Source organism: Chelonia mydas, chromosome 15, assembly GCF_015237465.2.
Source record: "Chelonia mydas isolate rCheMyd1 chromosome 15, rCheMyd1.pri.v2, whole genome shotgun sequence".
In the NCBI taxonomy this organism is placed as follows: Eukaryota; Metazoa; Chordata; order Testudines; family Cheloniidae; genus Chelonia; species Chelonia mydas.
Window position 1 is genome coordinate 32,205,185 of NC_057856.1, and position 17,906 is coordinate 32,223,090.

General features: G+C 39.9%; 1 protein-coding gene across 4 annotated transcripts in view; it reads right to left on the reverse strand.

The window, feature by feature from the left end:
* Nucleotides 1–17,906, reverse strand: part of PITPNB (phosphatidylinositol transfer protein beta) — a 78,805-nt gene that overhangs the window by 48,663 nt on the left and 12,236 nt on the right. For all 4 annotated transcript variants that reach the window (XM_043529450.1, XM_037878500.2, XM_037878502.2 and 1 more), the window contains exons 4-7: nucleotides 15,109–15,200; nucleotides 14,299–14,306; nucleotides 10,941–11,015; nucleotides 9,579–9,662 (exon numbers count right to left, since the gene is read on the reverse strand). In XM_043529450.1, coding sequence (XP_043385385.1) covers nucleotides 9,579–9,662; nucleotides 10,941–11,015; nucleotides 14,299–14,306; nucleotides 15,109–15,200 — 259 coding nt within the window. The remainder of the gene's footprint in view (nucleotides 1–9,578; nucleotides 9,663–10,940; nucleotides 11,016–14,298; nucleotides 14,307–15,108; nucleotides 15,201–17,906) is intronic.

The following is a 17,906-nucleotide window of genomic DNA, read 5'->3' on the forward strand; positions in this document are numbered from 1 at the left end:
TCACTCATTGTATCATTCACAGTCCTCCACTAAATTTAAATTAATCTGACTGCCCCAGAGGCTTGAACCTAAAGAATTAAATTTGGTTATTGGTATTATTTATATTTAAAAAGACTGACTGAAAATATTTAAATCAAAGATCACAACCCACATCAGCACATACTGGACATCCCGAGTATGTATCTATGGGGTCCAGGTGGGTTTGTACAACCTGATCTCTGCCCTCTTGTGCATTTACATTACAACAGTCTTTATATAACCTCACTGTCCTACCCATAGTTCTCTATGGTCTTAGAAACACATGTAGCGTCTTCTACTAAGTGCACTGAATGCTGGAGTCCATGCAAGGCACATATAAGATGTCAGTCAATAAGGCAAGGGCTTATGCTCAGCTCATCATACAATACCTGCAGTGAATGAGACAGGGCGCCTGTGCATCTCCTCAGCAAGCCTGCAGGAAAAGTTGTAGGGGACATTACATGATCCCATACAGTTTCTCAAGTAAACAGACATCATAACGAATACTAAGGTCTTGCCTACAACAGAAGTCATGGGGACGTTTGTGTGAATTTAAAGTGCAACAACTATTCCACACTAACTTCTCATCGGCACTGAGAATGCCTGTTTGTGGATTAATCAGTTTCCGAAGTGCTTTAACTTAAACTACACAAGGGCACTCAGTGGAGAATCAATGTTCACATAAGGAGATAGCGAGGAGTAGTTACTCAGAAATAGCTATTCCAGGCTTTTTCCGCCATGTAAACCAACTCTAAGGAGTAGAGTCATGGTTGCATGTGCAACCTTAGCTTTGGCAATTCATCACTTTTGCGTACCTAAATATGCAGCTTTGTTTTTTCCATAGACAGAATTTACATTCTATCTTCTGAAATTTGGCCAGAAACCACTAGAACACCCTATTCTACGAAATATTTGGCCTTCTCCTAGCACTTTGCACAGGGGAAGAGAGCAAAAGAAAAGATCTACCTCCTCTTGTGAAGGATGGGAAAGACCAGCAATATGAGATGAGACAAGAGAAAATACTGCAAATGAAGAGTCACAGAGAAATAAAATCTGGTATTCAAGCAAAAATTACCATGATTAATCCATTTTAATTTTTTTCTGGAACAAGAAAGACTAATTTGTGCAAAGATGCTGAATCACCTAACCCAAGCCTGGTTAAGAGTAGAAGGAAAAAGTGAGACTGTCTGGATTAAAACCTCTTGATGCACAAGACAGAATTGTTGGCACTCTTCTCAGATACAGGCCGTCCTCCCAGGCCTGAAAGAAGGAGCCTGGACTAGAGCCAGATCACAAATAAACAAAGGCTCTTTTCAGAGTTTAAGGAAAATATATATCCAGCCAGAGCATAATTCCCAACAGCAGCAAGTCCTTCTTAGGAAGTGAAACAGGCAACTGTTGAATAAACAGTACAGCTAAAAAAAAAAAAAAATGGAAAGCTTTTCTTGAAAGCTGAAGAGAGACAGGAAACAAAATTATAATGCAACAGGGCAACAGCATGTGGGGGATTCAAAGGCTGTTTCAAAGGATGGTGTTTCAAAGGTGCCTTTGGCATCATTTGCAACAGTGCAATAGAGGACCCTCTAAAGAAACTTCAGCCTTTACTTAAATAAATTACAGCAATAAGAACATGAAACCCTGAACCAAGATGCTTCCATCTTTGCCATTCTTTTCAGAGTGACAGAGACCCATCCCAGGCTCCCTAGAGAAATGGTTCTAAAACCTGGGCCCGTGGCCACACCAACAGAGACCAAGGTAGTAGAAGAAAACAGTACTATTGAGGTGGTACAGGCTTGAGTCACCACAACTGCTAGAAGTTATAATTGAGCCCATACCTCAGTTCAGCCTCCCAGGACTGTAGCACCCACAAGGCACGTGTAAAAAGGGCAGTTACAGAAGGAAGAAAATTCTATCCCTGGGCTTACCTTAAGCCAGTTTTACATGGAACCATTCATATTTTAGTTAGGATTCCATATGACTTTCTCAAGAAAACCTCCTGAACATGAACGGACACAGCACTGAGAGCCCAGATGGACAGAATCTCTCAAAGTTCTCACCTCAGCCCTGTGTTAAATTTTACCTTTAAGCTTTAGACTGTTAAGTGTCATCCTTGTTGGTTAGCAGACACATCATGCTACATGGCCATTGTTGGCAGAGATTGAATGCCAGGACTTTCCATCCAATCTGACTGATCCAGCACTGCAAATGCACAGGCCTCACTACACAGTAACAGGTCAGTACCAAGAAGATTTTTTTACAGCTATACTGCCTACCCTCTCACCACGGTGCTTCAGGGAGGTACAACTATATACAAGCTTTTACCACTACTCTGCTCATTCTCCAGGAAGAGTGTGTGCATGAGTGTTTTGGTGGAGGTATGTTGGAAAGACTGGTTGAAGCAATGAGTGTTACGCTTCAGTGTAAAAATGCTGAGATTTAAGCAATAAATTAGCAAGATTCATCTTTTTATTAAGATCTCTTCTGGAACAGTCCTGCTAGCCCTGTCTCCTGTTCTCTAAGTCTCATATTTGAGGTAACAGGCTAACTTACAATGTAAATGCACTAGCAAAAGAAATACAAGCAGACCAGAAGAGAAGGGAGCAGCATTCAGAGGTTGACAGATTCATGGAAGAGATGGTCTTTTAGAAAGATTTTAAATGAGTTGATGGATGGGGAAAGGGAGGTTATTTCAGGCAAGCAGGGCAAGTTGGAAGAAGACATGAGATAGGGATAGATGAAGGAGATAAAAATGGTATAATAAGAAGTGGGAAGAACAAGTTAGACTCAAGCCCCATGGTTTTTATGAGCCCCATGGAATAACACAAGGACAGGCAGGTTTGTACCATAAGGTGTATAGCCTAGGGTCCATAGGGCGGAACTGAGAAGGGGTGACCAAATCATGGAAGGCATGTTAAAGCTGTTCAGTTTTCAAAGCCAATACCTGATGTCAGCATCGCAGGAGATATAACAATCCTTCCTATAGGCAGGCTAAAGTTTGAGAGAATTACATGGTGTAGTACACAGCAGACAAGGTAAATGTGGCGTTTGATAGCAGCTCAGCAAACCAATTTAATCCTTTCAACCCTTGCTCCAAGAGAATGAGAAAATCTCTGCAGGTTCTGTAAAATCAAACACAGTTCATAGCCCAGTCTTCTGGAATAGAAGAGAAATGTCAAGCAAAGCAGGGAAGAAACCCTGGGCACGAAGAGTGAGGTTTTCCTCAGTCCTTTCCATTACACCATTACTGGGCACTTGAAGGGACAAGAGAACTTTGGTGACCACAGGCACAACCATCTCAGACAACAGCTCTTCAAGAAAATACAGCAAACGGCAAGAGTGTTTGGAACATTAGTTATCCCACCACTCTGTGCTGAATGCCCAAGTAGCAGAGAGCTGAAACAAAGTCAGCGTTTTTTCCAAACTAACCTGTTAATGTTAGATTCCATGACACCCTGCTGCCTGGCTACTGATCACTAACACACCTTAGGATGGATCACTTGGGGACATCACAGCTCCCAAAATCTCTTCTGGAGCAATGGAGTCCGAGCACAGGGGCTCAGGCTAGCAGTGGTTAAACAAAACATTGTTAAGAAGAGCAAGCACTTCAAAACATCTTTAAAATAAGATACTCTTCAAAACCAATGTGTTCTAGAGTGACGGCACTTCAGAGAAGTAGACAGCCGGGCTTCATGGGACTGGTGAAGAAACATCTGCACATTATAGGATTAGCTTGTTTTTTCCAAGCTTCTGCAATTCACTTCTTGATTAAACACACTGTCTGCACGGGGAAGTCTTGGCACCGAGTGCCTTCACTTAGCCAAGCCTGCTGGAACTGGAGAGATTCACAAGATAAGGTCTGGATCTGGAGCCAGTCTGGAACAACTAGGGCTCTCACTCGCCCCTTCATTCAGGCACAATGTCTATACCCCTTGACAAGCCACTGGGTATGCTATGATCATTTTTGTAATGTAGACTCAACTTTTGTGAGCCAGACAAGAAGTTCCCAGGCCTCTTCGAACAACAGATGTTGTGTCACCCTAGCTTCTGAGCTCACAAAATGAATTTTTTAGCTCCACAACATGCCATGACTAGAGTACTCAGAGCAGAGCTCCCTTCTACCTTCAGAAGAAACAAGTATCCATTCTCAAGTGGGAATATTTTAAAAGTCCTCTTAACAACTTTAAGAAAAAGTTATTTCAAATGTTCAAGCTACATTTCTAGTGAGAACTACCTAGTGAAGTGAAGAAACAGATTGACAGACCCAGAAGTCACCTATTACAGGACAGGCCCAACAAAGAAAGTAACAGAACGCCACTTGCTGTCACCTACAGCCCCCAACTAAAACCTCTCCAGCACATCAAAGATCCACAACCTATCCTGAAGGACGATCCCTCACTGTCAGAGACCTTGGGAGACAGGCCAGTCCTCACTTACAGACAGCTCCCCAACCTGAAGCAAATACTCACTACACAACAAAAACACTAACCCAGGAACCAATCCCTGCAACAAACCCCGTTGCTAACTCTGTCCGCATATCTATTCAAGGGACATCATCATAGGACCTAACCACATCAGCCACGCCATCAGGGGCTCGTTCACCTGCACATCTACCAGTGTGATATATGCCATCATGTGCCAGCAATGCCCCTCTGCCATGTAGATTGGCCAAACCAGACAGTCTCTACGCAAAAGAATAAATGAACACAAAATCAGACATCAAGAATTGTAACGTTCAAAAACTAGTAGAACACCACTTCAACCTCCCTGGACACTCAACAACAGACTTAAAAATGGCAATTCAACAAAAAAATTTCAAAAACAGACTCCAATGAGAAACTGCAAAACTGGAATTAATTTGCAAACTAGACGCCATCAAATTAGGCCTGAATACAGACTGGGAGTGGATGGGACACTACAAAAAGTAATTTTCTCTCTGCTGATACTCATACCTTCTCGTCAACTGTTGGAAATGGGCCACCTTGATTGCACCGGCCTCGTTAGCGCTACAAAAGTAATTTTCCCTCCCTTGGTATTCACACCTTTTGTCAACTGTTGAGAATAGGCCACTTCCACCTTAACTGAATTGGCTCGTTAGCACTGACCCCACGCTTGGTAAGGCAACTCCCATCTTTTCATGTGCTATATTCTGTTTACTGTTTTTTTTTCACTCCATACATCTGATGAAGTGGGTTTTAGGCCACGAAAGCTTACGCCCAAATATGCCACAAGGACTCCTCATTGTTTTTGCTGATACAGACTAACACGGCTACCACTCTGAGAACAGGGATGGTACCACATGCTCCATAGAAATTCTGTCGCCTCAGGTATTTGTGCACCATTGCTAGAAAGTTTACTGATCTGTACTAAATGACATTACTAAAACACAGATGGTGTTCTAGAAACAAAATAGGAATCAAATATGGTCTGGAACAAGGCAGATGTAATCTCCTCAGAAATAGCTACAAACCCGATTTCAATTTCATTGTTTTCACTATGCTCATTTTCCTTCCGATTACTTCCAAAAATGTAACCTCTTCTCATGTTAATTGTATGGACACTTCTGCTTATGCTTTAATGCTTCATCCTCTCTTGGGAAGTGACTTTTGTATACAAATCACAAAAGCTACTCAAAGTGCTGGAGATGATTAAGAGAGGCTAGGTTTAAATGTATACCTTAAGAGAATAGCAGATGTCTGCTGAATCATTTGTATACATTTTTACTTGGGTGTGGGTTAGTATATGCATGCCATTAGAATCTTTAAGGAATTTACTATTTTTATATTTATATGTTATACTTTTGATTATAGCTGGAAACTAAAGGAACTGGCACACAGAGTTTGGCTAAAGTTTACTCATTTAGTATGGAGGGCAAAAGTTTAAGGAGTTTAGAAAAACTGCTAGAAAATTACAGATGTAATTACCTTATTTTCAGAAAAATTTGTGAATTAATGGAAAAATATATATATAACTTTCCTCAGACAGGAGAGCGGCAAGCCCTCTCCACAGCGTACCAGTAAGATACCACACAAAAAGACAGGAAAGGCACTCACATTATCCCCACACTCCAACAAAACCAAAACCAATGTGACTAAAAAAAAAACATTAGTTCAAGACAAAGCATTCCACAGACTAGTCAAAGGAACCAGGCAAAGAATGCCTCAGATAGGAAGAGGAGTTCCGAGCACAGATATTTAGCAACGCCGCCTGGTCAGTCTTCAATACAAAATGCATTGATACTGTAGCTAAGCACAGTAGTGCCTATTCTCTAATGGTGCATGAAGGGCATATAGTAAATAGCAGCATTTACATTAAGAGAATCCCTCAGGATGGAAAGATTTACGTACTACTCATTTCCTTGGAGTCTAATAATTAGCATAGCTTCATATATTTATACACAAACCTATACGGTGGTCAGAACTAGCATTCTTACAGACGATAGCACTGGTATTGTCTGCCACAATTTCAGGCTTGGAATAGGAAATTCACAACATTTACTTGCCACTTGATCTTTTCTAAGGTTTTATGCATAAGACCGTAAGAGCGGTCAAACCAAAGGTCCATCTGGTCCAGTATCCTGTCTGCCGACAGTGGCCAATGCCAGGTGCCCCAGAGGGAACGAACAGAACAGGTAATCAAGTGATGCCTTCCCTGTTGCCCATACCCAGCTTCTGGTAAACAGAGGCTAGGGACACCATCCCTGCCCATCCTGGCTAATGGGCATTGACGGACCTATCCTCCATGAACTTATCTAGTTCTTTTTTGAATCGTTACAGTCTTGGCCTTCACAGATCCTGTTTTGTTTTAAACCTGCTGCCTATTAGTTTCATTTGGTGACCCCTAGTTCTTGTGAGGAATGAACAACCAACATTTCCTTATTTACTTTCTCCACACCAGTCATGATTTTATAGACTTCAATCATATTCCCACTTTAGTCGTCTCTTTTCCAAGCTGAAAAGTCCCAGTCTTATTAATCGCTCCTCATATGGAAGCCGTTCCATACCCCTAATCATTTTTGTTGCCCTTTTCTGAACCTTTTCCAGTTCCAATAGATCTTTTTTGAGATGGGGCGACCACATCTGCACACAGTATTCAAGATGCGGGCATACCATGGATTTATAGAGAGGCAACATATTTTCTGTCTTATTATCTCTCCCTTTCTTAAGGATTCCCAACATTGTTTGATTTTTTAACTGCTGCTGCACATTGAGTGGACATTTAATACTTCTGCAATCATTTCCATTAGTTGGTCACTCACCGCCCCTCACACAAGCACTGCCGTTCCCAAGTTAGCTTGCCAGGCCTATAGCCAGGCTGCAAATTAGAAGATTGTTTCTAACCATCAGAGGAGTGAGGTTCAGGAACAGCCTCCCAATAGGAGAAGCGAGAGCGAAACACCTAACTAGTTTTAAGATGGAGATTGCTAAGTTTATGAACATTTTATGACGGGGTTGCCAGCAATAGCAGAAGACTGGACTCCACAACCCAGAAGGTCCTTTCCAGTTCTATGCTCCTTGAGCACCTCCAGTATTGCAACACCCAAACTACACACACTTACACTAAATAACTGCGTAACCTTACAAGTGTACACACTGCCATTTTCATTGTTGCATTATCCCTGAATTGCATCTCATCTGAAACTAGATTGTAAGTTCTCAGGGCAGGGACCATGGGAGGTGCTTGGCAAAATAATACGTGCTTCAAAATAATAAATAGCAGCAACCAAGCAGTAACTGGAGAGGGGAAGCTGAAGAAACGACACCGGTGTTTCTCTAGCTACAGCTGGCCCATCTATCTGCTAGCAGAGAAGAAAGACCAGCCCATCTGGTGATAATTGCTGCACTGAAGGGCAGAAGTGTTCAATAAAGTTGGAAAGGATAGAAGCAATAACAATTCTCCAACAGAGATTTCTGCAGCAAAGACAGACCTGTTTGAACCTGCCATAACCCAACGGAGGGCTATTTAAGAATATATATTCCTAAAACAGCGACAAAAAGGGATGGCCAGGTCAGAGCTCTGTTCCAGGCCATGCAGAAGAGCTGGATTCAATTCCTGTTTCAATTTCAGCCTCACACCCTGAAACCAGCACACTAATGTTGATCAAGTCAGTTTGATCAAGTCAGCTGTTTCCCAAAAATCCATTGCCCTCAATGTGCTGATAAAAATCAAACCTGATAGATTAGCAAGTACCCACAAAATTTAAAAGTACTGAGCATTTAGATTAGATTGCCATTAATGCAAGCGATTAATGCAAAACTAACTAGATTTAAAAAATTAGTTGCAATTAATCACAGGTTTATGTATTACTGTTAAAGCAAACGACTATAGTATCCATGCAGCATCAATCAGGTGTGTTGTGACTCCAAGATAGCTGTGATCACTCAAGGATGTCCAATGATCATCAATCAAAGCAAATAGCTAGTGCATTTTTCAGAAGTGCCAAACTTGTAGTCTTTTCGTTGTGATATAGGTCATGTGTCCCTGATGCAATGGTTCCTCAGGAGGGCAGGGTGTATGACTGATTGGAAGATGAAATTTGAACACCACCTCTTAGCCTTCTCATTTACAAAATATGAGTGGTCTGCAGTCCATAGCTATCCACTTTGCAATACCATTGGTTAAGCTGTTGTACTTTGTTTGATCCATGAGATTGCAGCAACCCTGAAACTCTTAAGTGTACTCTGTCGCAGCTGGCGGGATTTATTTGCAGTCGGTGGGTTACCTGGAGCACAAGAACTGGAGGTGAAAGCATGTTTAGCGCATAGGTGGTACTGAAGACTCAGAGTACTTCAATGGTATTGGAATTCAGCCTTGCAATGGCTACAGATAACCATCTAAGAGAATCATCTGGAAGTTTTTATAAATAAACTTCCCATTCAAAAGACCTGAACTTTTGCTGATTTGCTCCATTAGCTTTTTCTGATATTTAATCACTCCAGATCAGGAGAACACAGTAGAACTGTGCCAGTTTCTGCCAAGTGATGAAGTACTGTAAGTGAAGAGGGTCAAAACAGAGGTGTGTGATTAACACTGGTTTAAAAAAAATAATGTGTTCACTGTGATTATTTAACAGCCCATAAAAAATAATAATTCTGTAAGTTGCGCTTTCACGATAAAGAAATTGCACTACAGTACTTATATGAGGTGAATTCAAAAATACAACTACTTTTGTTTATCTTTTTACAATGCAAATATTTGTAATCAAAATAAAAACTGAGCATGGTGCATTTTGTATTTGTGTTGTAACTGAAAACCGTATATTTGAAAATGTAGAAAAATCAAAATATAAATTTAAATTGGTATTCGGTTTAACAGTGCAAATAAAACTGCAACTAATTTTTTTAATCTTGTGATTAATGACAATTTTTTAAATCATTTGACATCCCCTAATTTAGATTAATACTTCTATTTAAAACAATTTTATATTTACTTGTGGGATGAAACACATTGGTTATATTAGTTTATTTTCAATCAATGGAAAACAATGTTAAAGGTGCAAATTTAGGCCAAAATAATTAGCATGACAGGACAACCATCTCCCAATAAGCACAGAGTCTACTTACTGCTGGTTCTACTTGAGTTCGGTCTGCAATGTCAATATGGACAACTTCAACACTCTTCCACGTGTTTGGATCCAAGTCGTGCACCTGCAATGGGGAGAAGAAGGGACTTTACCCTGTGTCGCCTTATTGCAGTACTGCATTAGTTCTGTATTACGCAGATTTTTCTGAGTTCTACAGAGATGGACAGTTTTCTTAGAATCATCTGGGGAATACACTCCGAAGTTACCATTTATTTAATTAAGTGATTCTGAAGCTAGTTGTAGCTTTATTAAACCTTCAGTTCTGTGCTTTCAGAGGAGCTTGGTTTTAAGACTAAATTGTATTCTTCTGTCACTTTCTTTACAGATAATGACATCAAACACTGTAATTAGGCTAGGCAGATGTTTTAGTGAGCAACTTTCACATAAAGCTCTGAAATGCAAGTGATCCAGTTATTAGTAACCTGCCGTACGTCAAATGACTTCATTAGAGACCCCAGCACATTTTGAAGTTTGTTAGCCATATAGTGTTTTGAAATGTATCCATTAAAATTTCTCTCTCGAAAGACGTGACCTAATGCAAACCAAAGGGCCCAGATACATAGCATGTGTCATATACATATAGCTGTTAGCCATAGATACACTTCAGATTAAGCACAAGCAGAATTGTCTGGGAACACTTTTTACTTTCTATTTTCACTAGCATAAGTCATCCCCTCTGCAGGTTTCTAGCCTGCGTGAAAAACAAGGGTCCAGGCAAGTCATCCAAACACTGAAAATGGACAATTATATTTGTATAGGGGCCCACCATTAGTATCTGGTTACTCTTTCATTAGAGAAGAGAAAGGGGACAGCCCAAATCACGCACCACCGTACTGGCACTGAACCAGCTACACTGAGAGGGACCAATCCAGGATATTTCCAGACAGAAAATTAGCTGAAAAAAGGAATTTCAATATGAAACATTAATAAAATGCTTGAACAAAGAGGACTGAGTGTGTGCTTTCAAAGTGACCAGTACGATTCATTTAAAACCCTTGCTGGAGCCGCTGGGATAGGAGACATCCAGGATAAGAAGTTTCCTTGAACAAGTGTTCAGGAGCTATATCTAGGGTAGTTACACAATTCCCATTCACTGAATGATCTGAAGATCTCTTAAGCTTTGAAAATAAATAAAAACATCTCCCTTTCTCTAACCTCTTCCTTCCACGCCTGTAGGAGAAATAGCTTCATTGGTTTAGAGGAGTAGTTATTTATTGGAGCGAGGCTGCCTTCCTTTAAGCATCAACTATCGGCCACAGCCAGAAAAGGGATATTGGTCCACCAGGTTCAATGCGTGCAGTAAGTATGGCAAATGCTGGGTTACTACTGGACCCTGACTTACATTTTCTGATGTCCCCAAGTCTGGTTTATGCCAGGTCTCGATTTTTATGAAGAAGTCATCTTTCATATATTCATTCTGTAAAAAACAAAACCAAGCAGCAGAAGGGTGACTATTTTTTCCCCTTTTAAATCTTACATTTAACAACTTCATTTCTCCACCAGAGGAGGCACTGTAGGCCTTGACTAGCGACTTTGCTTCTGATTTTAACTCTGATAGGAACAGAAATAGAGGCCTCACTACTGCACATGGAAACAGACAAGTTTAGATGCCCTACACCTCAACCTGAAATATTGGTTAGAGCATAAGCAGTAACTTGAACGATGGCCATTTGGTAAATCTAGATACCCTGGACACCTACCCATACAAATATGGAGAATTTGTAAACACTTCAGTTGGACTCTTCCAAGTGGTTTCAATATCCCCCACCCCATGTCACAGCAAGTTTTCTATTTCTTCTAAAGTCAGGATTTTATTTATTAAGACTGACTGACATCTTAACAAAAGGTCCCATGCAAAAATACTATTCTGCTGTGGGATCTTTCCTGTAGTACTAAAAATGTAGGAAATGTCCCAAAAGAATTTTCAATTTTATTTTTTTTTTAATATTCCGTGAGTTAATGCTAAAATCCAGGGAACATGAAATTTAACGTAACAAAGCTAATCATGGCAAATAGTCCTGTGGCACCTTATAGACTAACAGACGTACTGGAGCATAGGCTTTCATGGGTGAATGTCCACTTCGTCAGATGATGTAGTGGAAATTTCCAGTGGCAGGTATAAATATGCAAGCAAGAATCAGCCTAATCATGAAACTCCACCTAACAGACAAATTTCCACACCCTCCTCCGCCCCCCTCGAGTAGCAAGGAAAGTAGTTATTGATACAAAGTGAAAGCATGCACTTGCATGCATGTATGTGTGCACACATACTGCGATTGGTCAAGCTAAACCTGATTTACAGCCCCATCTGCAACTCCTTGTATAGCTGGTCTCTAGTGAGAGCTGAGCTGTTTTCATAGAATGTCCACAGTGGTGATTCCACAATAAATTCAGATTCAGAAATGAAATCTGCTTGACAGAGAGCAAGTCAAGCAATTTAACATTACTTCCAACTAATAAAAATATTAGAAAGGAGGCAAGGCACTTTACAAAAACTAAAAAAACAGTTAGTCTTTGAAGAGACACTTACCATTATGACAAGCACTAGTTTCAAATTTAAGTCATTAAGTGATACCAATCCAGATTCTGGGTTAGCCCATTCACCAATCAGGAATAGGAATTTTTGCACATGAGCCAGTCTTATTACCCAGCTATTCCCACAGTCAAGGAACCCTATAAATTTGACCTGTGATCCTTCATCATACTGCCTCAAAAGAGCTGACTTTTCAGATTAACTGCCTACTGGTAAGACTGAAAAAAGTGTGGCAAATGAAGGAGTTTCATTTGTCAGGGAAAAACACTTTTTACATTACAGCTATTACCTTGGATGTCAGTTTCACAAAGAACTATGAACTGTTGTCATGGCATACATAAAAGGACTATAGAAGTGGAGCTTGAGTTAATGTGAGCTTCCCAATGAGAATGCTTGGTCCCTCAAAGCATTCCCAACTTCCCAGCCCTTCTCTGTAACAGAAAGCTTAACTCACTCCATGCTGGATTACCCATCATCTGCTCCAGGGAGGATAGGATGCCCTCACCTCAATGTTTTACAAACATTTTAGCTCTCCATGTGGAGGAAAGGTTGGGCTGTGAGTTCTGACAGTATCAGTGTTATCTCTGTAGGCAGGATCCATTATATTTGCAGATGCTGGCAGGGTGTATTTCTGCCAAGCATCCCAGGGTCAATTGACTAATTTCAAGCTACAGTGGCTATATACTATAGAAGAGACCAAAAACTGATTTACACATTACAACAGTTTTTAACAATGAGAAGGGCTTTTTTGTTTGATATTAGCTTAATGTTTAAATACCCACTGGTGTCATTCTTACTCTGACTAATCCAGCTTTAACACACTGGTTTATAATGCTGCAGGATGGGCCAAACTAGAGTCACAAAGGAAGTTGCTCATTTATAGAAATCTAACATTCATTTAAAATTCACTTTACTGCATTGAAAATTTGGGCCAAATTTGGCAAAGTGATGCAGGAGGTTACACAAATTCCCATTAAATTATGATAGCAGTTGTGTGTCCGTTTCATTAAACCATTACTACTTTGGATACTAACTTTGCTCAGTGCAATGACACCGTTTTGAGCATTTCTTGTCTATATCTACAGAAGAGACTTCTGAGTTCTTGGGCACTACACAATAAATCAAATGAGGAAGTGCTAATCTTTTCCCTTTCTACAGCTGCACTCAACTTGAATGATTCCAAGCAGGACATTCAGCAGGAAAATTCAGCAGCTGGCTCTGGGGTGGAACCACAGCAAGAACTGCCACTCCAGACTAGACTTGTGCTCCATCTAATTCAGTATTCTGTCTCCTGGAAGTTCAAAGACCCAAGTATTTTCCACCTCTAAATTCAGTGAGTGAATCCAACAAGAGGAGATGCACGAGTACAGTATGGCTAATTTGGCCTTATACAGGGAACAGAGTATCATAGCTCAGGTAACTCTCTATATGCTGATTCAGGCGTTATTGGAGGTTTTACCCTTCTCAAAGACTACGGTGAAAACTAAAGCTTCCTATGAGGGACTGCTGGGGGATGTTTTAGGCTGGGTGGTTTTTTCACTTCAGCTTCAGGAAGAGGTTATGTACTTGCATTTTGGACACACAATCGGCATTCCTTAGCACCAGCCTTCACAAAAGGACCACCGAACTAGAGAAAGTTTGTATCCCTCTGACTATCCTTGAGAGTACTTACCACTTTCTGGTAGAAAGAAAGCTCCTCCAGAGACATTGGCTATCGATTTCAAACAGGTCACATGCCCAGACCCTGCCATAATTGCCTGGAGAGTGTTTGATGCAATAGGGCAAAGCTAGTCTGCTATGCTAAGCTGGAGGAAAGTAGACCCCAAGGCACTTTCTTCCCTTTCCTGGATAGCTTCCTGTGGAACTCCTGCCATTTTAAACTGTATATTCACAGCTATTAAATCATTTAGCTGTGGTGTACTGTTCCAATATCAGGAATTATGAAGAGCAGAGTGAGTGATGAGAGCAGAACAAGAGAATAAGGAAGAGAAGTAGTGGCAAGTATAGGATCTGAAAATTCTGATTTCTGACTGGTGGAATCTTACCTAATAAGTAAACCAGAGTCTGGATTGGCAGATATGCAGCATCAGAAAGTCAGTTATAACTTTAATAACCAAGAGCCACATTAAAACACATTTCATAAACAAATAATAATCCAGGTACTCACCGTCACAACTGAAAGCCAGAGGGACATGCAACGGAAAGGAAAAGAAGGCATTCAAAATAGTGTTAATATGTGCAACAGGACTGTCACAAAAGTCTTAACTCTAAAGCAATCTGTAATATAGATTGAGTTATATACAGAAGGTATAACAATTGCTCATTAAAAACCCCTTGTTCAATAAGATAACCCCACAATAAAACCATTCATCAGCATACTTCTGTGAAACAATTTGTTAATGTTAAAGATGAAGTATGCTTTAAAGTATTTTAAACACTGACACAAGACGGGCCAAAAAATAAAAAAAGGGACAGGATTCTTGGAATTTAAAGAAATCAAAGCTTCAGAAATGGAATATGGTGAATGCATCTCCTTTACGCAACTTCCTCCTCTAAAGACCAAAGCGTTTTCTGGACAGTAAACATGAATAGTGCATCAGATCAAAGGAACTTTGATTGCTATCTACAATTGTCATTTTTAACCTTTACATTCATCCTTTGCAGAAGCTTTTAGGGACTGTAAATTATGTCTCTTTCCTAACAAGTTTTATCCTGGATTTGGAAAGAGACATTAGTCAGACTCTTTAGTCTGGTACTGGAGACATCATGCACTAGCACACAATTATGTCTTGGGACTAGAATCTGCTGGTAACTTTTGTTGTCTTTCATGGCTGCATAGCTCAGCCAGAGTAGGTTTGCCAAAAAGTGACCTGTAAGGTATTTTCCACCCAATTACAAAACTTTGGGGCCTAAACCACTTGATAGCATCTCTATGCTGTATGGCAAAAAGGTAAGAATCAATTCAGAGCAAGCTTACTTGTTCTACAATATGGATATGCATTCCAAGCCTTTTCATGGAATACCAAGGAGCCTTCTGGAGCAATCATCCTTACAAACCCAGGAACTTTACTGTGAAGAGCAAAATAGTGTGGTTTGTTACAGCTCTGCCAACTGAATGAGATTCCACAATGATTTCTAGCAATCTAATTGAAAAGGCACATTTTTTTACCCAAGCATATTAAAAATTATGATGCACAAGCAATCAGTTTAATTTGTATGAACTGCAATAATGTTCCCATTCCCAAAGTAATGGAGTCAATTAAACATTTTCAGCAGCATGATCTCAATCATAAATTTAGTTTAGCTTTCCTTTCTCTTCAACTACCGTAAACACCATTGTCTAAAGAAACTCTGCTCTAAGGTTCTGGTCTGTTGATCTCTCTAGCAGCATGACATGACATAGATGAAGTCATGTAGCTCAGTTAGCTCTGATCTAGAACCTGGATAGGAATCAATTAAATTATCCCAGTTATGTCTTCAGTAAATTTTGATTCTTAGTATAGGAATTGTCAGGCCTGAATAAACCTAAGGCCCACCTAATCCAGAATTCTCTCCCCAAGAGCGGTCAGACCAGATGCTTCAGAGTAAAGTACAGAAACCCCATAAAGATAAGTTTTTCTGAACCCCAGGCAACTAGCGATTGGTTTATGCCCTGAAACAGGAGAGATTCTATCTACAGTTGTGGTTCTCATTATCCATAATGGATCAGGAGTAGCTCCAACACTAAAACGTTTATTTCTTTTTTTGAAGACTGCGAGTTTGTAGCTTATAAAATTGTAATCAGTGGTACAGACTTAAGGTAGTTATAGTACAGACATCTGCACTCAGCTCTGCCCATGCACTTAAAGAATGGCCAGCAACAACCTTCCAGGAATTAGTTGTTCCTTTTCACACCAACTGATCCCACATAATTATTACTCACAAATGCCATGTTATCTGCTATGTGGTTAGATTGCTACCTCTTGCAACTCAAGTTAGGATTTTATCTGATTTCTTGAGGAGAAAGGTTCAAGTGCCATCTTAAGCAGTAATTTATTTCTATGGCCTGCTTTAATTCCTTATCATTTCACTACCTCTAGTGTTTGATGATACCCAGTTCCTGAACAGATTCCCTTTAAATGGAGAATATTTTCAGTGTCCCATGCCCTGTTAGATCAAGAAAGCAAGCTGAAAAGTCAGTGGGGCTACCTGGAGAAAAGAATGAAGGGGCTAAGAACAAGGCCAGCAACCCATGCTGAAGTCCAACACTCAGGACAATCATTCAAGGTTCTTTCTACCTCAAATGGAATGGAAAAGTCATCTTTTCCCTAAAGAATGGCTGGTAAGTAAAGATCACCTCTTCAGCATGATTGTAGAGTTAGTGAGTTCACACTTCAATAGGTACCACTGGTGACTGACCACATGGAGAGATCCAGAAAAAATGGCAAAATAATGTATTATTTTCAAATATTCAACCTTAATGCTTGAAACAGATTTAAATGGGTCAGCCAGAGCCAACCCAACAAAAATATTCTAACAACTTCACAGTAGCCACAGCAACCCTGTACATCAAGTTCCAGATATAATTTTCCATATGCTTGTAGTTAGCTCCAACAGATCAGCTCACGTTTTGGCTCATGCTGCCAAGCTGGAACCTCTGTTTGGCAATAAAAAAAAAATTATCTGACATGAACAAGTTTAATCTTGAATAGGAAAACACTGATTGATAGCAAACATGAGATTTCAGTATTTAAAGTGAATAGATAAGGTATTACTTACTAAACTTTATGACCAAATTATTCTAATTAGCAGAAAAAAGAACGAGGAGTACTTTGTAGCACCTTAGAGACTAACATTTATTTGGGCATAAGCTTTTGTGGGCTAAAACCCATCTGATGAAGTAGGTCTTGAACTGGCAGGGAGATAAAACTGAAATCTGTTTGATTCCACATGGGAGCACTCTTGGGGATGATGAACAAGAATTCATCCTCCTCCCTTGGGAATGGTCAGCAACCTGAGAGAAGTCATATACACTCCCTCTGCACGCAAGTCAGCAACACCTCATAATCAATGGTATTGAAAACCAATGATAGAAAATATCTGCAATGGACAGTGGATCTTCATTCATTGCCAGGAGACCTTCAACAACATCCACCAGTGTAATCTCTGCATTGTGCCCAGGTCTGACAAGGAGATCTGCAGCCTTCCCTGCTGTTATTGCCTCACCCTAGTTTGTCTATTGTTCCTGTGCCTTCAGTTTGCCTTTCCCTTTTCCATTTAGACTACAGTCCTTCAAATATAATATACCTTCCTGTCTAAGGGATATTCCCATCCAGAGATTAATATGCACTAGGACATACCTAACTCTACATTTAATTTAATGAATGTGTGTGCACTTGCAAAAGTGCCTTTGGGTTTTTCACTTTTTAAGGAGTTCTTCTGTTTGACAAAGTTATTCATGAATAATTTCTTCATGAATTGATGGAATAGAGTTAGCTAAATTATTGGAGTTTTGCTCAACCAGCTCTAGTTTTAAGTACGTAAAATACTAAAGTTTAAACATAGGAATTACATCCTCATGTATCACAGAAAGTGGTTATTATATATTATACTCCCGGGGGAATTTTGCAACAAAAAATTAAAAACTCCGCATCAAAAAATTTAAAAAAACCCAAAAACCAAAAACTCTGTACACAATATTTTAAAATTCTTCAAAATTCTGCATATTTTATTTGTCAAAATACCACAATATAATCACTCCAGTTTCAATTATTTTGGTTATTTATTTCAAAATAC